Below are 24,999 nucleotides of genomic sequence, written 5' to 3' on the forward strand. Positions count from 1 at the left end.
TAGTCGCATCACAATCAACATCAGCTCCTTTATGTCAAATTGTGGCCCTCGGGACGAATGATCAGGTTCCTACCTCGTCTAGGGGACGCTAATTACCCGTCTTTCCCATGTCTGAGGTACAACTCCAGCTTCAAGCACCTTAAATAGCGCAGTTTATTGGCCTTTTCTTATTCATTCAGACAGATGTTTCTTCAGCAGAAATGATTCTGACGCTGGAGCAGATGCTACTTTAACACACACAGCACACAGGGGACGCTGGGAAGCTCCCCCCATGCTGCTGCGTGCCCGCACAGAATTGATTTCCAGTCGTGTGTCAGCAGAGCGGAGGATGTGCGCAGGCAGAGCCGCAGAGCTGCAGCAGCACTGAAGGTCTGCGGTCATGACACCGAGGACAGAACGAGTTTCTTTTTATTCCGGCATGTCCGTTGCTCCAGAAAAATTAGGTTTTGGTTTTAATTAAAACATATGAAAGCTTCTCAAATCACAGAGCAGTGATTATAACTCCACATCAAGGTTTTCGCGGGAGTCTGCTGATGTGTTAATTGGCTCGTAGACAGAGAGGATGCTGGATGTCTGCTAAATCCCCTCCTTCAGAAAGAAGAAATGATTGCGCTGCTGCTCTGGCCTCACACACGCTCGGTCTGCCTTCCCTCTGCACTCCTCTGGGATGAAGCTACTAAATGTTCACATTTACCTGCAGCTAAAGCTCATTTCCGCTTGATAGAACACTCTGTCGGCGAAAACTGAACTGATTTTGAAATTGGGTTGAAATGTTTCAGCAGCTAGAAATTGGCTTGCTAAATATTACCAAAATACTAGCTCTCCTGGCAACGTGAGGGCATTTTAGCCGGTTCTCACACCTTTAAAGGACTATTTGAGTTTAGGGTGAGGGGTTAGTGAGGTGGGTCATTTTTTATGTCTATGAAAGTCCTCACAACTATGGTAGAAGCGTGTGTGTGTTTGTCTAATGGACAGTAGGCCAGACTGTGCAGTGATGCGAGAACTCCACAGACATTAAAGAGGTTTCCTGCAAAGATGGTGATGCCAAGACGACGCTGGAGCTTGTGAAATGGAATGTTTAACCTACTTTGGAAACTTGCTTTTCATGGTGGAAGCTTTCATCTAGTTTCACTTCAAGGTTGATATAAGCTTTTAAAAAAGAGTCTTGTGTATGTGGTGGACAGTGTAGGATACCATGAGAACTGCGTAGCTTCAATTGTCAAGACTGAACACGGACAAAATATGTAAAAAATATCACTGGAGATGAGACTTTGTGTGCGTTTCCAGAGAAGCAAGCGAGTGTGTTTGTTAGAGAGGTGGAAAGGAACGGGAAGAAGGTGAGGTACAAATGCAAATAAATGCTATATTTAGCTGAGGAGCTATTGTTTCCTGGTTGGGGGGAAATAAAGAAAGGAGGATGGCTGGCCAAGCGGAGCTTTCTGAGTAAACCTGTCGCCAAGTTTAAGGTTCTGCACTCACACAAATCTACATAATGCCAGCAAAGGAAGGCACGCAACATATGTGGCATATAGTTTACAGTGTGTGCGTGCGTGTGCGTTTGTGTGTTCCAGATTGAACTGCTGCCAGCTCATTTCTTAAACTCATCACATTGTGATCTTTATGCCAACGCTGACCTTATCAGGCTGTGATTTACTGCTAACTCCTCCACCATATGTTAGCCCTCCCGGATGATGTTTCCTGGCCCCTCTTCAGTGACTTTCAATGAGGAATTTGATGATGTGTGTATAACTGGATTATATTTTAATATATTATACATCCATGGCATTTAACACATATGCTCCTTTTCTATTTCACAGCTGGTTTCAGTGCTACCCACCTCGACACGACTCAAGTTTACGCCTTTTTGGCCATTTCAAATACATCTGCAGACCTCCTGGATGTGGATGACCCATCAGTCACGTCAGCCACTGAGCAGAGACCAGCCTTGGTTTACATGTAGCCATTAACCACAGTCACTGTTGTCAGGTTTTGATAATGGAGGGTTCTGTCCAGCCAAATCCAGCCTGCAGACCGTTCATGACACTTTCGCAGCTTGACTCAGTTCGATGGAACTGTCCTCTAGTTGAGAAAGTTCAATCAAGCTGAGTAAAACCGACTGGGTGATCCTGGAAAAGGGAAAGTGAAACAGAAACTGAAATCAGTATTTGGCAGAAGAGGTATCATGTTCAACTAAAAGATTCAGAAGGTTTGTGCAATTATCTAAAGACATGAAGTGGATGGATGGATGGATGGATGGATGGATGGATGGATGGATGGATGGATGGATGGATGGATGGATGGATGGATGGATGGATGGATGGATGGATGGATGGATGGATGGGTGGAAGGATGATGGATAAATTAATTCATTCATCGTCCTAACTGCTGTTTACCATTCGGGGTCGTGGGGAAGATTCCTTCCCTGGATGACCCTGCATGTATATGAGCATTTATGGCTTTGGAACCTTGCCCAAGGGTACCTTGGCAGTGTTCTAAAGGTGTTCCGGCACCTCTAGAACACCTTCCATGTTTTGTCTATACCAGGTCTTAAACTGAGAACCCACCATGGATGTATGGATATAAAATTATCATCCAGTGCTATCACAATACTCCATCAATACAAGCAATACCATACATGGCCACCAGAGGTGCTGGATAAACGAAGATTACTAGATAGATAGATAGATAGATAGATAGATAGATAGATAGATAGATAGATAGATAGATAGATAGATAGATAGATAGATAGATAGATAGATAGATAGATAGATATTCGACGGACAGTGGTGGTGAGCAGTGTCATCAGCATTGATCAGGCGCTGCTGATGACGGAGGCTTGGCTGGGCAGCAGCTGAATGAGGATGAGCATCAGTCATGACTCCACACAGTCAGCTGGAAGAATCGATGGTCCGGCCCAGCATGACGTTACATAATTTTGGAGAGGGTGAGAGACAGCAAGGGGCGAGTCCTCGCTGCAACCCCCGGGACAGACTTTACCGTGTCGACCTACTCACGAAGCAGAACTCGGCGTTAGCTAATGAGGCAGCAAGGACAGTTTTCAGACTGTGCTGCAACACTTTACTGGAGAACTGTCTGAATCATGGAAAAAGTTCGCTTCACTTATTTGTCTGGAAGGATTCAACATTATTTTAACAGCATTTTGCTTAAAGTTTGCAAAGTTTTGGTCTGTTTTCCAGATTCATTTGTGCAGGAGGACTTTTCTGTTTATCATGTTGTGCTTTCATTCTCATGTGCTCTGTTAGTTTTATGATTGTCCTAATCGATGCTTGTCTTTGAGTTTACTTTCTCTGATCACACCTTTTTCTGGCCTTTCTGGCATATCACACCTCATTTTGTTGCAAACCACCAACTGCTAATCTCTGGTCGTCACTGATGTGAGCACCAGGCAGACCGCAAAAAAAAACTGCAGACAGATTAATATTGTCAAGGCTGTATATTCATAAAGGTTTTGCAAGTTGTATCTCTGGGTGTGAAATGATTGTTTTTTCTTAGTTTGATCTGAATATCGTATAGTTCAAAGAAAACACGTGCAAAGTTTCTATTCTCATGTTCTCTCATGAGTCTTCTGGGGCTATTAATGAATGAGTTCTAATCCTGATAAGTCTTAATTAATCCACAGAGGCTGTTATTAATAATGGTGCTTAATTAAGATTTAAAATTGTTAACTGACATCCCTAATTATAATGTAATTCGAGAACTTAGTTGATCATTTTCCAACTAAGAAAGGAGAAAAGAGCGCGGATGACGCAAACGCGTCTCCATACTGCGCGCAGCCTCTTCGCTCTTTATTTAGTGAAGCTCTTGAATTGTGCAGCCAGTAACGCGCTCCAGTCCCCAATACGATGAAAACCAGCGTCGCCGAGCTCTCAGCCCTTCAGTGTCCAGTCCGCTGACTCATTTACGCGCACCAAAAAAGTTGCAGGAGACTTGAAAGTGTTCTTCCTCCAGCAACAAGCTTTAGAAGGAAAAACTCCAGCACAGCTTGCTCTTTACGGTGCACCCCCCTCCCTCCAGCCTCAGGCTTACAGTTCCCAGCTCTGCATAAATACACCCAAACAAAAGCAGACGCAAATATCCATCTGGATACAAAGTACGCAGAGAAAAGTCGGACCCATTAAGCATTTAATTGCTAATTATGGGATAATGTTTGGGCTGCAACAAACTGTAAAGTCTTATGGGACCACTACAGTGGCTGCTTATGGCAGCGCCTTTAAAGTTTCTCCGCAACGCTAACTAATTCACGTCCTGCTGTTAATGAATTTGCTAGCGCTAATTAAACTGAAAGGCAGCTCCTTTTCTTCCAGTGCTCTTTCTTCCTCTCTCCATGGCGACTCTCTTTCTCCCGCGTTGCGTTTTGCAGCCTCCCATGATTCCACAGCTCATCCAGAGAGCCGAGCGCGCCGCTCTCCCCACAGCGCCTTCACGGCTGGCAGCTGATGTTATTATTGTGCCGTACGCCCCGAGCTAAACTCCGAAACATCTTGCTATTTGTACCTTTAAATGCTGGCACCGACAGGGGGATTGTTAGCAGGATGTCAAATGTAATCACTCTGTAATTCCCAACACCACGCTCCGCTGAGTCAACCTCGCGTCCCCCACACAGGCGTAAACAGCAACTATGCCCACAATTATGCAACGCTTTTCTCTCTTTTTTAAAACGGATGTTGCTAATCTTTACCCTCAGAACCACAGCTGTTCTGAAAGACAATGCTCCCGATGACTCACGGCTAACGTGTGTTACTGTCACGCATGTAATTATTGTGTCGTGCGTGGTTTCCCTGCCTTTAAATGCACTTTGGCTGAACCGCAGCATCAGTCGGGCTCTCCAGTGAGCAACAGCCCGGCTCCATCAATCCGGAGCACTCGCAAAGGCCGCAGAAACGGGTCGCCCGTCAATTCGGCTACGCAGCCACCAAATACATATGGGAACTAATGTGCACTAACTGTGCATGACAGCTCAATCTCACATGAACTCGCATGAGCTCGCTGCGACCGAGTAGACGGCTGTAGATAATTTATGGGTCTTGCAGCGAAACATGGATTTTTACGGGACCTGTAATGAGTAAGTGTCGTTTCTAATAATTGAAATGACCTCATTATGGCAACAAATGAGTGTAGTTATGGATATATAATACGCTGCCGTGCAATTTTAACCACGGGCTGTGCCTGCTTTACCTTTAACTTACTGGGAGGCGACACACAAGCCAACTTTATGTAGAAATTCTGGCTTGTGTCCATAATGGAGGCCAGCCCAAACATATACTGCTTAGGGTTTTCAGAGCCACCTGGATTTGAAATTCAGACAAATTAGTTTAAATTTAAATTAAAGGTGGCTTCTTAAGGCCTGGATATGTTCCCTGGGCCTTAGCAATAACCTAGACCCTCTGCAGGGCTGCATTCCGCGGCCTGACATGAACTCCTGTAAGGGAAAGTGGACTGCAGAGAAATGTGAGCTGCAAGGGCTGGAGTTCCTTTTGCATATTTTAGCTCGTACGGATTTTTATTTTTTGAATAATTGATTAAATAAAGGCTACACAAGATAATTATTGCATGAGTCTTCAGTAAGGGATCTTTGCAGATATGGCCAGCTAGCTGCAGAGCAGCACAAACACTAACGTTAGTATAAACAGCCAATTGGCACATGACACACAGCTTCACACAGTATGTGTGTGTGTGTGTGTGTGTGTGTGTGTGTGTGTGTGTGTGTGTGTGTGTGTGTATGCCAATGTTAAGCAGTAATTAGGTTTGTTATTTACAAGCACGTATTTCTTCTTTCTAATTTTAATGCGTCTCACATTTTATTTCCATTTATGCTGCTTTGAAGATTCCGGGTTTGATCCCATCTCTGTCCCGTCTATGCGGAGTTACTCCATGAGCCAAAAACATTAGGTTGATTGCAAGCTCCCATAGAGTGAATGGAGTGTGTGTGTGTGTGTGTGTGTGTGTGTGTGTGTGTGTGTGTGTGTGTGTGTGTGTGTGTTTGTGTCCTGTGGTGGACGGGTGACCTGCCAGGGAGGGTTTTTGCCTCACTCCAGAGAATGTATGGACAGAGGGACGGACGGATGGATGGATGGATGGATGGATGGATGGAAATGGATGAAGCATGTTTATTTCTCTTAATATGATCCAACCAGTGAAATCTGAATTTTATAAAGACCATTACAAGATGCAAACAATTTGACTCTTTCCCATCAACGAGTGTGCTTTTACAGTCAGACAGGAGTGTTTTCCTATAGGTGCGGAGACCAAAGAGAGGCCAGCGCTGATACTGGTATCCCCCATGGGCCTTATTTGCTGTGTAACACCTGCCTGTATACAGCTCGGTTAACTTTAGCTCAGGTGCTTTGTAGAGGCCTGAAACTGCTGAGTGAGCAGTTTCAGGGAAGAGCTGCAATGAAAAGGTCCCTTTTAAAAGAAAGGAACCTTCAGCAGGAGTCAGCACAGGGGGTATGATGGGTCGGGACCTGAAACCTTCACATTTACTGATGCTACAGAGACGTTTTTGATTGAGGAAACACCCTAATGGTTAAGGTTAAAGATAACTTGTCTTATTTAATGTTTGAGATGGCAAAGAGCGTGTCCACGTGTTACTTTTGTGATTTGTGGATGATTAACGCCTCTCCTTTGGCGTTAACAACAGCAATTAAACAAATTTAATAAAACACATGCAGTCACCCTCCGATTTTCTTTGTCGAGTGCAGATTAATGCAGCCCAGCAAGGCATGGAACAAATGTCACATTCCTCTAATTAAACATTAAAAAACATATCTGAGCGTTTAGTTCAGGGCAGCGAACCTTCCCCTGGTTCCCGATTCTTATTTTCCTCGAGAAAAAAAAAAAACAGTGGGAAACGGGGGTGCAGCCATAAGCCCTTTTCCCCTTTGAAGTCTGAAGAATCAAATTAAAGAGGAAACCGAGCCTTTGATAATGCTATCTCAGCATGAACATTTTAGATTACATCAGGAAAAAAAAATCCTCCCAGAAGCCATTTGCTTTCCAATATATGCCAGAGATTTATGCACTGTAAAATATACGAGACTTTCTCCACTTTACAGCCTTTCACGAAAGCTTAAAGGTGCTCCTGGGCTTTTTGTGGCATTCAGTTAATCGACATCTTCAGCTGAAATATGCTCCTGTAAGTGCGATGAGATGATAAATATAGAGCAGTTGGATAAACAGCTCCAGGGAGAGACGCTACGACATGCGCAGTGATGTCATTATAGCGGCACCGGACCAAATCTGACTCATCCACAAGTTTAGGAGCTTCGGTGATGAAAACATCAGCTCTGAACTGGGCTAAGCCACCGAAATCCACAAATTCAAAGTGCGCAGGACACAGACGCAGGCAAGTGGCAGGAAAATGGTGCCCGCGTGCAGCGTTCGGAAGGAGGGACGGAATAATTATGGAATACAACATCTGCTAATACAAGAGTGGATTTTCTTATCAAACATGTTAATGTCAGGGCTTTACACATCCCTGCATGGGTGTGCGCGCACACAGATCCCCGAGCTGCAGCAACGGTTTGGATTTTCCAAATCCGCTTTGTGTCGTCAAACTTTAGCTGAAGGAGAGAAGCGCGTCTGCCTCAGAACCCGCTCCCTTTTCGCCGACATCCTTTTCCCCTCCCTTCATACATCGCCTGCAACATTTCTTAGCATGCAGCATAACATGGAGGCAGCCCCAGAGGCCCAATAGGTCTGACTGCTCAATAACGTTCCGGTTTTTTCACGTTCCCGCTTTTTCCCATTGTAAGGGGTGACTCCACCAACACGGTTGTCATTGTTACCCTCCGTGTTCAAATGATCCCTGCAGTGAATAGCGTGCATCCATCTGCGCACCCACGAGCGTGGCGTTCTTCATCTGAGGTGCGTTCAGGTGCGCTGTAGGTGTGGGAGAATGCGATCCCAATGAAGAAAAACTGGGTCAAAAGGAAATGGGGAAGGTTTTCTTTTCTTGCTACTTTAAGGGCACAAAATCTGCACCAGGGAAATTTCCCACAGTTGCAGATTACGCAGGTTGAGATGCTGAAAGGGCGCGGGGGGCGATTCCCTGCAACAAATACAGTGTAGAACCCAAGGAAACAAACCACTGCAAAAGAGTGTCAAAAAGTGTCAAAAAACTAATCTGCATCCACATTTTTTGGCACTTTTAATTGAAATATCATTGCTGCTGATTGCTGATTGGTTGACAAGGAAGCCCCACTCTCTATATATTCTATATGGGGTGAAAGAGTTCTCTAAAATCACTGCTGGGCTCTATTGTGTGCGTGTGTTAACGATTCCAAGGTGGATGCAGTGAGCAGCAGTGAAGGTTCAAGGCAAAAATCAAGACATACCCTTGCAGATTGGCCACGCCGAGCCTGACTGAGCAAACTTTACAGCGGAAACTCAAATATGACTCCAAACGCTGCTAAACGTGGCTGATCTTGATGCGGTTGAATAAAAGGACAGGTCAACCGGAGAAACTCACAACGTCTGAACAAAAATGACCCCGCGACATGATACACGAGGCTTTGTTTCTCTCCGACTCTCCTAAATTTTTTATGTCCCCAATTTATTTTGGTCCGGCGGTGTTGCTCCTCTCGCCACCTCCACCTCTCTCCATCGACCTCTGGATGACCTTTATGTCTGCCCTCCTCTGGAGTACACTCTGTCTGCAGCTCTCCCCACTCTGGCCCTCTTTCTGAGGAATGAGTGAGGAGTGAGGACAGATCTCATCTCAGACTAGCTGATTAAGTTACTGAGGCGCACACACACACACACACACACACACACACACACACACACACACAGCTTTGCGGGTGGCTGCGATGGAACAGAGACGGACAGCTCATAATGACAGACCCCCCACTGAGGCAGAGTTGTATAATCCCCTAATCGTCTATTGACGACTGCAAGTGATGAGTACACAAATGTTATCTGTCTTGGCTGCTCACTGGCTGTCTGCTGCCCCGGCTGATTGGTAACCCTCTGCTGAGGCTCGCTGATTTCCTTTCATCCATCCGTCCTATAAGCACATAGTGTTGGTCCACAAGGCAGCTGGGTGGGTGGAATATGTTCAGACTCTGTCTTCACACCGAACCTCTGACAGTGTGTGTGTGTGTCTGTATGGAGACCAGTCGTATCCCAGTCACTGTTTGACTTGGGTGTGAATTCAAATATCTGAGTTCATGTGACTTTTGCTTTTTCTGACTGCAGTGCAGCAAACTTCAAAGATTGGGGGTTTAATATTTATATTAAGAGTGGGGAACAAATCAATTAAAACCAAAGTAGATCAAAGAAATGAAGCAACCGAGGCACCCTCTTTTATACCATCCCCTAAAGCTGAAAAACCCTGCTGTTGGTAGCATAAACCATCAGATTTGATCAGGCCTGTATTGGATCAGAAATGGGATCCAATCAGGGAGTTATTGTGGTGCAAGTCCTGTTTAAAGACCCTGTTTTGGTTCCGGAACATAAAACAGCGGCATCAGGCGTGAGGCACGGCTGCTGGTCTAGAATCTACAGGATGTCCACTTGGCTGAGGGCTGAAGTAGATTTGCTTTTTCGCTGATAGCTGAAGGATGCCGTAAAGCCACATCCGACTGAATTGATGTTTGGTTCTCCAGCTGACAAGATGGATAGGCTTAAACAAATCGCTAACAAGAGTCATCGATACTTTAATGCATTAACATTAGCTATCGATCAGCCAACGGAAGGACGTTTGAGCAAACAAAGCGAAAAAGACTGACAGTATTGGACATCAGGGACGTATGTCCACCATATGCTGGCGTTATTTACTCTAATAATAAGCAACAATCTAGAGGGAGAAATTCGAGACGCACAGTATTGTCTTATGACTTTATTCGTATCCCACAAAGACACCGAGAGCGCTTTGTGCATTTGACTGAGCCTGAGTGAAAGATGAGAGAGATGAAGAAAAGGATCCCAGAACAAACTTGACACAGCTGGGAATACGATCTGGCTGGCTCAGACGGGGGAGGTTTCATGTGCAAATGAAATTTTTACCGAGAGAGAGCCGCTGCCACAAAAGCCCGGGAACATCTGTTAACCTCCAGTGACAGTGTTGTTTCAAGAACTTCTTATTTTTATCTTTAACCCCTCGATGATATTAGACACGGGTTTTTACTCATTCTGGTTGGAGATCCACAAAGACACGCAATACCCAGGATGCACAGAGAAAAGTCATTTTTTGGCAATGCTCCTGTTTAGTGACTGAAAAAAAGAAATCACGAGCATAAATGTTGAATTAATGTTAGATTAAGTGCTTTCTGACATAACCTCTGAGTTCTGTGTGGATGTAGAAGGACAGGCAGGAGGTGTCGCTAAGTTTGTGTGCGCACTCTCACACACACACACACACACACACAATAGAAACTCAAAGATGTGACAGTGTGATGAAAGCAGGACGCCATGAGAGTAGAAAGGTCAGAAAAGGCAACAAAGTGAAGGTCAAGGGAGGACATAACTGGATGTGGCAGATAAAGAGCAAGTTCATCTGTGAGACTTGCTGCAGCACAATAAAGAATCACCAGAGCAATGGTGGCAGTGAGAGGCAGCCTAATAACACTGTAATAACATACCCACGGATGGATGGTCATCGCACAGAACACTGCAGATACGACCCACAGAGATTTATCACTCATACGTCCAGATGTGGACTCCAGGTTGCAGCTGTTGGCACAATTTGAACGGAAAAGAACCTCCAGGGAAGCCCCCTCCCTCCTCCTCATTGACCCCAGAACTGCTCTGTGTTGGAGTCCCTCATGTTTAAGGGGATGAAATCACTTCTCAGACTGAGAAGATCATTGATTTTGAATTACTTTTCTTGACAGGGACGAAAAGCAAACAATTTCTTAAGCAGATCGCAGGTGCCGTGTATTTTTATAGAGATAATCCCACATTATTTTCCTTTTTAAGATTGTTTAAAAGCAAGAGAATGAAGTGCTTTATTATATTGTGGCAGCCAAACCTATGAGCACAAAGGAAATACATCATATGGAGGATTTGAAATCCTCTCAAACAGGCCTGTCTGCTGCTAGTATGTGGATCCAGACAGATGGTGGCTGTAAATTAGAGGGCTGGAAACATTTTAATAAAAGTAATGTTTGAGCTGTGCATAAGGAAGATAAAAAAGGAAAAACAGAGGCAGGGAGATGAAGAGGAGACCAGAGCCGAGCGGAGACAGACGGAGAGAAACGACCCGGGACAGATTTCCTGTCCGCTCTGTCCTCTCTGCTCCCCATTGCTCCCCCGGGACTCCTCCTATCCCATCTCTCTGCCTCTCCATCCACCTCACTTGTTCCCAGTTTGTTTTTCAGCCCGGCCACCTCACTTCCTGCCTCAGCATCCCATGGGGGTGGCGCCGGTGAGCGGAGCAGCCTCACGTCACAATCACTTTTATTTCTGCTCCCGAATGAAGGAAGACACACGTTCCATTGGAGCCAATGAGCGGAGGATGCTCGAGCATCCACACAGTGGTCCTGCAAAGCCAAAATGTGTGTTCAGTCATGGTTATTTACTAGATGTGTGTTTATCCTAGAAATGAATGTGAGCAATTTAAGTGAAAAGATCTTTTATTAGTTATAATTTCTGTTACTTTTGTACTCCTGTCACATCCTTACAAAAGTGGCCTTCAATTAGTAGCCTTTCAGAATAAAAGCACAAGTGTTTATGCTTGAAACTTTGAACTGCCAGATTATATTATAAACCAATGAAGCAACTGCTTATAGTGTCTTCGTTTTCTCTCGCTATCATTGCTAACATAAGCGTAACGGATACGCAGTATTTCAGTCACCTCCGATGTGAAAGGATATTTGCTGCTTGCAATAACCTACGAGAGAGAGAGAGAGAGAGAGAGCCGTTCATGCACAGGTTGTTGCTGGAGTCTCTGCTACATCATTCCTACACTAAGATAACAAACAGGAAGTCAGCCCGAGGTGGCAGCTGATACTGTTGTTATCAGGGGCTGTGCTAGTAAAAAGAAAATGCATGCCAACAAACGCAGTCACAAATGTAGAAATAAGGAAGTTTAAGATTTGTTGGGAAGGGCCACATCTTTCTCAAGGTTAACTTCTATGGGTCTGTTCATAACGTTATCTTGCAAATTATTTCCGACAGCATTGTCTCTTGTCACGTACCATTGACATCATGGACAGCAATTCTCACAGAGTGCATGTCTTAGCACTCCCACCTGATGGCTCATCAACAGCTTTGGAGCATCTTGATCGTTTGCAAATACCTGGCCTGGGAGGGATGAAATGACAGCAGTGACAAATGGGGTCGGACCTGGCTCTGTCTCCTGCACATTTGTAATATATCTGTCACTTTCTATTCCATTTTTAATCCCCGTCCTCTCCCTGCAATCATTCCTCTCATCTTTCCTCTTGAGCTGGCAGTCGCTCCACCATCCTTTCTCCCCTCTCCTCTGTTCCTCTCTGTTTATAGCATCACCCTTCCTCCATCCCTCTTTTCCACCCTCTCCATTTCCGTTCCCTTAAATTTGCGACCGTGTCCTGCAGCGCCTCATATGCTCCTGACATGCTTGCACACACAGTGTGTGTATGTTTACATGCATTAACATGCACACACACGCACATGCACAGACACTGCAAGTTGCTCAGTCAGCAGAGCCGTGCTGCATCGAGAAGAAAAGAAGAGAGGCGGCCAAGTAAATGGGGGGAAAACAGAAAGAATAGACTTGAATGATGGAATAAAGGACTTTAAAGATGAGGGACGGAAAAGGCAGATTGGGGAAAAAAATATGGGGAGCACAAAGAAAAGTGTCAGTGTCACAGAGAGGTAAAAGGGAGGAGGGAGCGCAGCGGGCTGCGACTATTTTCCCACAAAAACCTGTGCGAGAGAGTGAGAGAGAGAGAAGGGGGAGGGAGTGAGGGGAGGAGTGAGCAAGTGAGAGAGGGAGGAGTGAAAAAAAGAGAGAGTCGCTGGGGTCCAGTCCTGCCAGAGCGCAGCAGCATCAGCAGCGGCAGAGCAGGCATCGCGGCGCACAGGACGCAGACGCACCCGGGAGATAAAGGAATACACACTGCCGGAGAACCCACGGACTGGGAGGATGGAATTAAAAAAAGAAAAGGAAGCCTTTTGCCGCTTCTCTTTTCCCATTCCTGTTTGGAGCATCCCACAAGCAGAGCACCAGTGAAAACACATACATATGATATATATATAAAATTCCTATACATATATATCAAATTATGCCTGTTTTCAAAGAAGCTGCAGCTGGAGACGGACTCTTCTGAGAGCAAAATCTGTTGCATGAGAAATTCAGACGCAGAATTTGAATATTATCCTTGGTTTTTTTTTCTAGATTCCGATTTTTTTTAATTATTTTTTTTGCTCAGTTGGTTTTTACCAAAAAAAAAAAATGCAGTGATGCATGTGGAAATTTGGAAAACTGGCAACTGAGTTGAAGCAACAACAACAAAGAGCTTCTGCTGCAGACAGCCCATTTTTTAACAAGGGGGTTTCTTCTGAAAACAGGATATACATATAAATACATATTTTTTTGGTCTGCTCTCCGTTGCCACTTGGTTGTTTGGCCGCTGCATCTCCGCTTGTCTCTGTCGTCCCAGAGGGCTGGGGGAGCGTTATTCCACAGAGGCTTGCTGGAGCGTGTCGCTGAAAGTGCATTCCATGGGCGCCGTGACCCTCCCGTGCTGATATTTACTCAACTAAATCAAGAAAAGCCCACATAGCTGAGATGGGCAGGGTGAGGTAAGTTGTAAGGAAGGTGGGGGGGGCAGCAGATTTTTAAAAAATCAAAAGGGATACAGGGAGATTAGGATAAAGGTGTCAATAGAGAGGTGTTAAAAGCAGCAAACTGAGGAAGCAAAAGGGTTTAAAAAACGCTGTGGTGATCCATTATCTGGGACATTGCAAACAAGTAAATCCAGCATCTCCTTCTAAAGCTTCTCTTGAGTCTTGCAAGACATTGAGATCAGTGATTCAGTGTTGGCCCTCCCCTCTCTTCTTCACCCCCCCTCCCTGGATGAAGCACTTGTAAAGGCTGGATGATGCAGGTCTGAAGAGCACTCGACTGCAGTTGTCCTCTGCCGGGGATCTAGGAGGGTGGGGGTGGGGGTCACGCCGAGGAAGGACCCGGCTGATGCTGAGAGAACACTTCCACAGTCCGGGATTGTGTGCGTGACAGAGCGCACACCTCAGGCGCAAGAGGGACTGCTTTTTTGGACCGGAATTGTCAAGGGATTTACGCTTTAGGAGAGCCGGGGGGGGGGGGGAATCTTTTAAAGGACAGCTGCTGTTACCTGTTGTGTGTGGAACCATCAAGGAGATATTCAACAGAACTGCAGTACTTAACCTCACCACCACAAACGCTCTACTTTTCAAACCGGAGAGGAGGGAAAAGGGGGGTGAAGTTGCTCCGAGGTGGACTCAGGTGTGACAGAAGATGCTCACTGCAAAAATAAAACGGCGCCTTTCACACGGTGACGGTCGGGGGACGGCAGATGCCAGTTAAACTCTGATATTGAAGAGCGGGGGATGCCAGTGAAACTCCAGAGGAGAGGAGAAAGTTTTTTCCAGGACATCTGAACTAATTCGACTGCGCGTGCCGAGCCTCAGAGCCGTTTGCCCCTCGGGGGGCAGGAGTGAAGACCCCTTTATGTTGCACGAGCCTCCGAATGCGCGTGAGTTTGTCTCTTTTGCCGCTCAGAGTCCAGAGTTCCCACTTTTCACGGATTATTCATCCACTCAGCGGGGGAGCACATGGCTGGAAATGCCAGAGGCAAGTCCTTTTGTTCATAACACACCCTCCTAACTGGATCCCCTCCCTCCCCTCCCCACCTCCAGGCAGATTTGGATTTGTCTTCTGCTCTCTAATGTCACCTTTGTGAAAGGTGACATTTCCTGTGCTGGGATATTTATTTCCTTTGATAAAGACGCAGTGTCTGTCTGCGACTGAGAGTTCTTGCTCACGAGGGGATTTGCACGGCCCAGTTGGGAGCATGCTAAGATGGGAGATTGATTTCCTTCACTCACTTCCTCTTTTGTCTCCGGACGCCGATTTAGTTTTCTGTAACTGCGCGCAACAATGACTCCCACAACACTAATTAAACTCCCTTTATTGAACACGCTGAAGCTTAATGACATCTTATCTATCTGATGATAAAAACTTTGAAAAGAATTGCACGGCAACTCTAATTAATTTTCTGTTTCTTTGTTGACTTTTTCCAACCCAGGAAATCAACTTTAGCCTCGTCGTTATCTGCGCAATAACTCTGAGCCATCCAAAAACACGGACAAAACAATTCAAGATGGCTACCTCCTTGCAGCCGCACTTGGTAAACTTCTTGCTGGCCATTCTCCTGGGGTTGACCTCTCTGGGCGGACTCAACTCCCGGCCGCCGGGCCAAGCTGTGGCGCAGGTTCCTACCAATAATCAGACTGAACCCTCCGTCATTCCCGAGGCTGCACTGGCCACGCCTACACCTGAGGAAGACAAGGCGTTTCCAACCGCCGGCAATCGTTGCAGGGGTTACTACGACGTCATGGGCCAATGGGACCCGCCGTTCAACTGCAACGCCGGCATCTACCTGTTCTGCTGCGGCTCCTGTTTCTACCGCTTCTGCTGCCAGTTCAAAGGCCACAGCTTGGACCAGAATTCCTGCTCCAACTACGACACGCCCGTGTGGGCTAACACTGGGCGACCGGCCGCGCCTGTAACGGAGGTCCAGCATGAACCCGACCGCGATCAGACCCACATGATCGTGTATATTATCTGTGGAGTGGTGGCCATCATGGTACTGGTGGGGATTTTCACCAAACTCGGGTTGGAGAAAAGTCAAGGAGGGCAGACGGACATGACCAACTCCAGGTAAGGACGGAGGAAGATGGGGGACGGGAATCCTGACTCCTCAAGTCTATTTTTTTTTAGGTGTTTGTTTACGAGTTTAGAGAGAAGATTTCAAATAAAACAATCACGCTGTGCAATCATAAAGACATACAGCCGGACGTTTGAAGCAGCCGCAGAGTTTTCCATTGAGCATATTTCATATCTTGAGCTCTTGATTGCTGAGCGGATGAGCAACAGATGACAAGATGCAACGGAATATATCGGAATATGACCACGGGGGCCCGGTTCAGCAGCAGGTGGATGCTCACAGGTTATTAAAAAGAATGCAGGAGTTTCTACTCAGGCACAGTGCAGCAGTAGTGTGTTCTGCTCTGGTGTACAGTAGCTGGTTCCCATTGACAGATGATTGATCGCTATGACACAACTGTGACCGTGGAAACGCCAGGCATCCGGTAAACAATGAGACGAGATAGAGGTGGTTTTTGGAAGGGAGGATTATCGAGCGGATGTGACTGGATTGCAGCCAACGGCTAATTCTAGTACAGAGAGCAGCGTGAGTGTATGAGACAGGAAGACAGAGCAAGCGTGCAAGTCCAGGGTGAGTTATCAGCCTGTCAGGTGATTAAAGTGAATCCATGGGGGCAAAAAAGAAACTTTAAAAAAATCAGGTATTGCACACTATTTTTTTTTAGGAATGAGGACTTTTATAGTGAAGTAAAGAATAAGTCCGGTGAATGATTGAGTAACAACATTAACATCTTAAATCCAATCAGAAAAAATAAAGCCTTCCATTCAATAGAAATACAATCACATCTCAGCTGGCAGATAAACGATCAACTGTGTCTTCAGGAAAAATGTTGTGCATCAGTTAGACGTGGGGTGGGATCGCGGATGAGCTGGAAGGCATATTTTGATATTTGCTAGCTTTTAGCTATTCTTTCAGTCAATGGGGGCCACATGTGAGGCATTTCTGGGAGGTTAGCTTGGAGAGTTTGACAGTCCCGGGGCTCAATCAGACTGTCACCGACACCATCCTTTTAGATTGTTACGGGGAGCTTCCTGGTTCGCTAGAACCCATCACTGTGTGCTTTAATTGTGGTTCAATTCGGTTGGGACAGATTTTCAATTTCCTCTCCTCTTTATCTCCCTTTTACCTTCCGGGCTGGTCTGGCATGCGTATCTGTTACTATAGCGTGACATATTAAGATGCACCTTTCTCGCGTGCCAATAAATTCAACAAAGAAGATTTACACAATGGCGAGGCTGGCCCCGGTGGGCCATGCATGCTATATGGCGTGCTGACAATTTTTCATAAAACCAGACACACGAAGGACGCGGACTCTTCTCCGCCTCAGGCATAATCTCCGGGTCAGAACTGAGAGGAAAAAAGAGTTGCTGGTCCTCTTCTCTGGACCAAATGACCTCAAATCATCTAAAGTTCAGCGATAACTTTGCAGAAGTTGAAAATCAATGAGTGAATAAGCGCAGAGCCAAAGCACAACCGCGAGGGTCGGCTCGTCGGCACGGCGGAGGCTGCGGAATTCTGCCAGGCTGCTGTGTCGTGGTGCAGAAGCGATGAGCCCGGGCGAAATTGTTACGTCAAGTCACGAGCGCGGCGTTTGCAATTCGTCGCTAACCGCCCAACGTGAACAACACGCTTGAACCCCAGCTGTGAGCTAAGGTGCACATGTGGGCCGTGAAGGTGCTGATGCCTCCAGCCACAGGCAGCAGTGCAGCCATGTAAAGCAAACACACACACACACGCACGCACACAAACGTATTCAACTCTGCAACAGCCTATCCGAAGCCCCCTTTACTGCCCAACTTCTTATCTAGCACGTCTGTTGGTGCTTTGTTTCGCTCTCTTTGTGGTTATTTGGAGAGGCAATTAAGCAAAGAAGGTCTGTAGAGTTTTAATAATGGGCGTCGAAATGACAACAAAAAAGTTTTGCTTCTCCTCCTTTGGTGGCGAATCAAATGAGGGCCGTCCTCTGAGACCTCAGAGAAGTACAACAATAAGGAAAACATGCGTCTAATAAGCAATTCTATCTATATACGTAATAACTGCCAAGATTTGTTTCACGGGAAAGAATTTATTCAGCAGCACACGCAGGGTGACGCATCTCTCGCTCACTGTAGCTACATTAACACACTTAGCATAAGTTTTTCCCACCATGTGTTCAAGGGCACGGGCGATTGAATGGCACACCGGGGGATTCAAACGGCTGTTTTCATCCGCCATTTGGCTTCTTTATTGTATTGCCTTTCATCAACAATGGCTCCTATTTCCTTTATTACTCTGCTGCGGCGGCGCTCTTCATCACTGCCTGTAACAGATGTTTGGAGACCAGAGATAAACACAGGGGAACCTCTCTGCATTCGGCATGGAGGGGGCAGGCTAGTCCAAATCATGCTGTGGTGTTTTTGATCCCCTGTGAGCCGGAATAACCTGGTAATAAATGCTTTAAAAAAATATATATATATATACGTATATAATTGCATGTTTTCCCTGTAAGGTAAAATTAGACGTGTTAAGCAACACCTTCCTCCTCCTCCTCCTCCTCCTCTTCACAATAAACATTCTGATGCAGTGTATTTATAGTTAAAGTATTACGTAACTTTACCTCAGGATGCAGATTATTACTTAGTGATATCAACTGTTGGTATTTGTGTGCGCTGGAATGTGCGCTCCACCCTGGTTGCCAGCTTTGGACGGTCGTATTGTGCGTATAGGGTGTTCCATGTGTGTGTTGAAGTCAGTTTGTTCATCGCTCTGGACACTGGGTGCTATTCCTCTCCTGAGGTGTCTTCCTAAGCACTTTTATGCCACAGTGACTTCAACAGTTGTCCACTTTGTCTTCACTGATCTCGACAACTTTGTGTTGCCTCAGAGTCAGGGACCTTTTGGACATTGATAGCTTTGCATTGCTATGTTAAACAATTGGATCCAACTGTTTCATGTGAGTAACACCCATGAGCACTCCAACCTGTTTAAGTGCTGACAGTTTCTGTTGTATGCAACATGAAAAACCGACCACTATTTCCATACAAGGCAAATTACCGTCCGTAATCGCTACGGATCCTTTTTTTGGTTTTCGACTGTTGTTGCTCGAAAAGCCACCACATGTGTTACTTCTGTGGGCGGCGGCTGGGGAACTGTAGACCAATAAAAGACCAAGACATCATCAGGCTATGGCAGCTACGTCTCCCTGACGCTTGTCCTTCCATGATTGCATGTGTCCCTTTATCTTGTATTAAAAGACTGTCAAAATTATAATTTCCTCTCTGGGATGAATAAAGTCAATTTTATAGAGCCTCACTGGCTGCAAAAGCATGAAGACAATATGCTCGGTGCTAGAATTAATGTTGCACTTTTTCTATTAGGAAGTGATGGACGAGGCACTCATTCTGACATCAACCGTGCTACCTGTCAGGATGTTCCACAACCTAACAAGGTCTACGGGGGTCGGGTTGTGCTTCTCCGTAGCGTCGCAGAGCCGTGACATTTTAAATGCCACAGTGAGCCAGCAATATTGTAACTCAGCACCACACCTCAGTGCAGCACAACATAATAAGACAGATTGCTGCGGAGTCCAACTGTTGCTCATTAAAAAAAAAGCCACAGTTTACCAGCTTCCTGCTCCATGTGTCAGTATTTCTACGTGAAATAAGGCCGGTGAAGCACAAATACTGTATATTAAACCAAATAGCTACAGATTTAAGGATTTAATTAATTAGTAGCACGTTGCTTGTTACGGAAGGTAGCCCCATTTGATAGCAGCTACATGCAAAGCTAAATTAAGGACCGTGTCTCTGCCTTATTTAGAAGTTCTTATTAGCACATTTAGCATCTGATGGGGTGATAGCCAACGATTTTTTTCTTCCTCTTTGAAAGGGGGATGAAATGAAGCTGCTGTAAATGGCAAGTGATCGTTTCGTAATAGAGGGTTCATTTTAAAGCAGGGCCTCGGGCTAACGAGCATCTGCGTCACTTCCCACTGGTTTTTGGAGGCACCGTGGGAGTTGTTGTGGGAGGCTCCATTGTTAAACTGTGTGAAGATACACTCCTCTCTCTAACTCTTTCCTACAAAGACAGTGAACCGCGTGTGCTGTCAGTCTCTCTGTTGTCGTTCTTCGCTGGGCTTTTGGGTACAGGCCATGTAATGTGGACTCCATTTTCACTCCAGTGATCCCGGTAATGGTCTTGTCCCAGTAGATTGACACTAGCTGCAAGTGGTCCTGACAGAAAATCAACTACTTAGATGTAGCTGTTTGCTGGAGCGCACGGTAACAAGCATTATCACTCTCTCTGTGTTGTAGCTGGTCATCTCTGTGTTCCAAAGCCCCTCAAAATTCCCCTCCCTCATCTTGGATTGCGCAATCCCTTTAATACTAAAGACAGGGCAGGCCAGTGGTTAGTTTGTATATTTTTTGTAAGAAAAAATGATATACCTCTTGTGGAGCTCTCATATGCATTATATCATTCTCCAGTCTATAATGTATATGTACCATGTGAGGCAGCTATGTCCTGCCATTAGCTCGTGCTAACAAACCTTGACATTCTGTGGAAAGAAAGTTAGGTCACAACTCTGTATTTCAGAACTCTTTACCCAATATGAACTTCCAAAGCTTCTCAAACTGAAGACATTCCAAGGACGAGAACAGACGTGGTAACTGCTCTTGTTCAAACCACTGCAGGCTAACAATAGCAGTGATCAGGGATATCATCTTGTCATCTCCGGCATTGTCATTTCAGGTGGTTACCGAGGTAAGATTAATGGCAGAAGACAGTTAAACATTTTAAAGCTTCTTTCTCGGTTCTTCTGACCAGCAGACCAACAGTAGCTTCAAATGCAATTAATTAAAATAAAGTGTGACAACAAAAAACGATCATTAGGCTTTATTCCATTATTATGTAAGTGCAGATGATTCTTCAAAGGATTTGAATAAATCCTCATAGATCTAAAGATCTGCAACAAAATATCTCAAGTTGCTTTACAACCATGTTAGAAATAAGCATTTTTTTTCTTTGATGAAGTGTTTAAGATCAAAGCCCTTATGACTTGAAACATCAGAGAGATCAGAGATGACATAAAATTGCCAGTTACACGTTTTACGTGTTCCACTGTAACTGTCCTCTGCATCTACAGAAAGAACGAAGGGCACCATTAACTAGACAGGATGGAACCCTGAGGACAGGTTCCCCAGGCAAAAACGATTTTAATGATACACCTCCGTTCCACGGACCCCACTGGAAGCCTCAATTATTCGCAGTTGGTCTTTTTCTGTCGTCTTTCAGCCTTTCTCGCGTTGGGGAGAACTGATTCAATCCCCTCCTGAGAATCTATTCTTGCAGGCGACACGAGTGAGAATATACTCAGAGCATAGCTCCGGTCACTGTGGTCGCTAGGTATAGACAGCAGGCTGCCCTTTTGTGAACTCAGTTCAGGATCGTGAAAGTAGCCATCTTTGGGTCTATATGGCGTGAGAATTCTTACTGCGTCTCCCTTTTTGTCCTTTTCTTCCTTTCTTTTGGAACTTGAGTCCATGGCGGATGATTTCTCGTCCTTTGGATCTTCAGTCGGACCCTTTGTGGCTAATGCGTCTCCAGGTGGCGCTTTTCTAATGAACTTCTGTAAATCCTTTGAGAGAACGTCCAGCGTGGCTTTGAAATGATTGCTTTTCTTCGTGGGGGGAGCAGTGGAAGACGTCGTAAGGCTGCTCTTGACTTTGGAAGGCTGAGCCATTTTCTCTGCCAGCCTTTTTTTCATGTTGATCTCTACAAAGTAAAAGGAAAGTTAGCTAAAACGGTATTGTCTGTCGATCTAGCGTATTGGTGAATTATCTTACTCACCCCACTTATCTTTAAACCTCTGTGACAAATCTCCTATCTTCCCATTTCTTCCTTTTGAGAAATTATATAATTCCTCCGTGTATTTAAAGAGGAAGCGTGCGACATCTCTCTCATTTGGGTTCTCCAGGAGTAATACTTTTTGCATGCAGCCCAGCAAACTTCTGCAGTCGCCCTCTGTGAATTGGTCAAATACGTTAACACCCATGTTGTTAATGCAGGTGGTTATTCAAAATGTTTCAAAATAATACATATTGTACATCGCGTATTAAACTATATAAGTTGCCTTTATTTGAAAAAAAACAAAAACAACCAAATATTTAACATCAAAGCTTTAATGTAAGGAGGGAGTTGTTTTTAAATCATTTAAAGTCTTTTTTCTGCCGCCATGTTAAACTAAAGGAAACAAGAATTAATCTTTTTTTCTATTCTTTCATCTTTCATCTTAAAGCTATCTGGAGCTCTTAGATTTTTTGGCCTTTTGCCTTCTTTGAAGCAATATTTTTGATATTATTTGTCATAGCATAATTGATGAGGACCCACTATGAGTCCTAATTCCATCCTTAACCGTCTGGGAAGAGGCAGTGTTAAACGTGTCACAGTAACGTGTTTAGAAGAATGTCACTTCAGCCCTGAAAGCTTATAAATTTCAGTTGTTTTGCTATTTCCACGTCTAACTTTAACCTCAGAGCTTTAATTTGCGCCCCTCAGTCAGAATATTTCGATACAATTTTTACTGATTTGATTCAAACCTTCCATTCAAACAGCATGTTTTTAAGGATCCAGCCATTTTAAAAAAAAAATCTCCAAACAGCATCCAGATAAAAACCAGTGCGTCACTGTGCGGAGGGACGTAGGTGTCATAACACGACGCAACAGTGCGAAGGCATCAAGCCACGTTTCATGTAACCTGACTAATGCTGTCATGTCTAAAATGAGCCGTCGGCATTGAGGATCTTCTATTTAAAAAGTGCCAGCAGTCTGAATATAAAATGTGATGCATAAGTGCCCCCCCCCCCCCCCCCCCCCCCCCACACACACACACATCTGGTCGATGTTTGCATTCTAATGACACATTATCACTGTTATAAATATCAGCATGATGCAGCGTTGAGGCAGGCCGTGGGAATCCTGTCGCTGCCGTGTGGAAAGGGTTAAAGACAGATGGAAAACAACGAGGAAGCGAAAGGCATGAGGGTCACCTCGCCCTCTGGCTCCTCCCACTTCGCTCTTCGATTTCTCTGACTGCAAGTCTGCACACACATAAGAATGATGGTCCAAAACCAAACTGGAAAACAGGGACAGAGAAGCCAACCTGCACACGGGCAGCACCAGAGGACCTTTTTTTACTGTTCATGCATTTCGCTTCAGGTTGACATTTAGGATTCTATATTTGGCAGCAGGCCGGCTTTGATTGATGGGGTGAGAAGAATCCAACGCGCTGTGACACAAACTCCCAGAACACACCTCGCTGTTCCCTCCGTCTCGTGCGCTGTGCATTTGTGACGGTTGTGCATGTCGCCTCACTCATGGGCAATAATCAATAATTGAGGCTAAATAGCCCCTAACATGAAAGATCTAATTAAGCTTTTATATAACACTGGTAACGACCTCAGATATGGCTCAAATAAACCGCACACAGTAGGTCAATCAAGTACAGCGACATATACATTAATGCAAATACTAAACACAGGCATTTTTTTTATTTCCCATGTTTCCTCACGTCTTCACGTGCTGAAGCAGCCTGAATCACCGGGCCGAGGTGTGACCCAAAGGTCCACCTTTGCAGGGATCATGCGTCCCACTGCTGTCTCTCCAATGGAGGAGCGATGGCAGACGGCATTCTGGGTGATTGACACCTGACGCCTCAGGCAACAGTAGCGGTTGTCTCTCAGCTCCGGGCTGTGCTGCTGCACTTGAGACACACAGCAGACAGGTCTGGGCAGCTGCTGATGCGTTTAGGGAATCTGGAAATTTAAAACGTAATTGGGTCTCTAGGCGAAGACCTATTGTTATAGATCTTCATGGAAATGTGTTTCCCCTAAAGTGGCTGTATAATCGATGCGCTAATGAAGACCCCTGCAAACAATCGTCACCACGGAGCTTTTCAATCAGTCCCTGAAAGTAGCAGGAAATAAACAGACGGTAAAAGTGCAAGCCAATCACAGCCCGGTGGTGTGTTTGAGGGGACAAAATGATCATGATATTGTGTGTGTGTGCTTGTGGTGATGTGCACATCAGGAATACCAACAGCCTGAGCAGCCAAGAATATGCTAAATGTGGGAATTGTGTCTCGTACAGCTGGTTATCTGATCAGTAGATCAGATGATCGGTGCTGATGGGAGACGGCCTCGAGTTGTACAAATACAAGCTTGTCTGTAATGAGGCATCCCGGCCACGTCCTTTGTCCTAATTTTTTTTAAAAAGGATGGGGTGGGGGTGGGAAGGATGTTTCTCAATACTCAGTCGCTGCTCCTTCAAAAAGTGGAGCACGAAGGCAGAGCAACACAGTTACATAAGACAGGAGCAGAGAAGAGTGAGAGTAGGAGAGAATATGAGGGAAAGCTACAGAAATAGAGAAATAGCTTAGCAACAATGCTAATGAAAATAGATGTTTAGTGCTTATCTTGCTGTTATTTACCTAAAAACTAGACTCGCCTTAAATCTAATAATGTACAGACAAAATTGAGAGTGCATGTATTGCAATGTGAGTTCCAGTATGTTTGTGTGCATTAGAGGTTTTTATGTTCTTCCATAACATGGCATTCTGTACATTCTGTACATTCATTCACTCATAGCAGTCTGTTCTTCCAACCTTGGTTCTGTGTGTTTATCAGTAAGTCACATTGAACCGTTCGGTCCCCTCAACATTCCATCCACACGCCACGGCTGCTTTGCTACAAATGAGTGTGATAAATCTCCACCCAGTGGCATCACTGTATGTGCTGCATACATATCGCACAGCTAGTCCACAGCAGACGTCGCCGCTTTTCTGCCGCGTGTGTCGAAAAAGGGGGATCCTGCATCTACTCGAGAGGCAGGAAAGCACTCTGGACAGACAGATCACCAGAATCATCAGAGTCCCTGATCAACCTGATGGTTCTGGAGTCTGCGAGGAACCTGGAGAACAATGAGGACACGTGAACATCAGAAACAAAGATCGTGCTGCAGGAAGTAATCAGACTGAGCTTTAGGAGAGAATTATAAACGAGACACAATCGAGTCATTGTGTCTGAAGAAGGTATTTATGTGTATGTGTGCACGTGCGTGTGTGTACAGTCTGGTTTGTAGATTGGTT

General features: G+C 45.2%; 2 protein-coding genes across 4 annotated transcripts in view; one reads left to right on the forward strand and one right to left on the reverse strand.

Moving 5' to 3' along the window:
• The first annotated feature begins 13,034 nt into the window (after positions 1-13,034).
• Positions 13,035-24,999, forward strand: part of LOC115249998 (protein shisa-8) — a 55,135-nt gene continuing 43,170 nt past the window's right edge. The window contains exons 1-2 of one of the 3 annotated variants that reach the window (XM_029836782.1): positions 13,035-13,752; positions 15,237-15,871. In XM_029836782.1, the coding sequence (XP_029692642.1) occupies positions 15,312-15,871 (560 nt within the window). In that variant the 5' untranslated portion in view covers positions 13,035-13,752; positions 15,237-15,311. The other 2 variants (XM_029836780.1, XM_029836781.1) reach the window with 2 other exon arrangements.
• On the reverse strand, positions 20,736-21,918 carry LOC115249999 (uncharacterized). The gene is made up of 2 exons (XM_029836783.1): positions 21,705-21,918; positions 20,736-21,629 (listed from the first exon to the last, which is right to left on the reverse strand). The coding sequence occupies exons 1-2, from the start codon at positions 21,907-21,909 to the stop codon at positions 21,115-21,117; spliced, it is 720 nt and encodes a 239-aa protein (XP_029692643.1). The 5' UTR covers positions 21,910-21,918; the 3' UTR covers positions 20,736-21,114.

This window comes from Takifugu rubripes, chromosome 5 (assembly GCF_901000725.2).
Source record: "Takifugu rubripes chromosome 5, fTakRub1.2, whole genome shotgun sequence".
NCBI classification, from domain to species: domain Eukaryota; kingdom Metazoa; phylum Chordata; class Actinopteri; order Tetraodontiformes; family Tetraodontidae; genus Takifugu; species Takifugu rubripes.

Excerpts from the sequence above, each read along its gene's own strand:
- LOC115249999 (XM_029836783.1), bottom strand. The coding sequence starts at position 21,909 with ATGGGTGTTAACGTATTTGACCAATTCACAGAGGGCGACTGCAGAAGT. Across the intron at positions 21,630-21,704 it reads GAGGTTTAAAGATAAGTGGG|AGATCAACATGAAAAAAAGG; the intron begins GTGAGTAAGATA and ends TTTACTTTGTAG.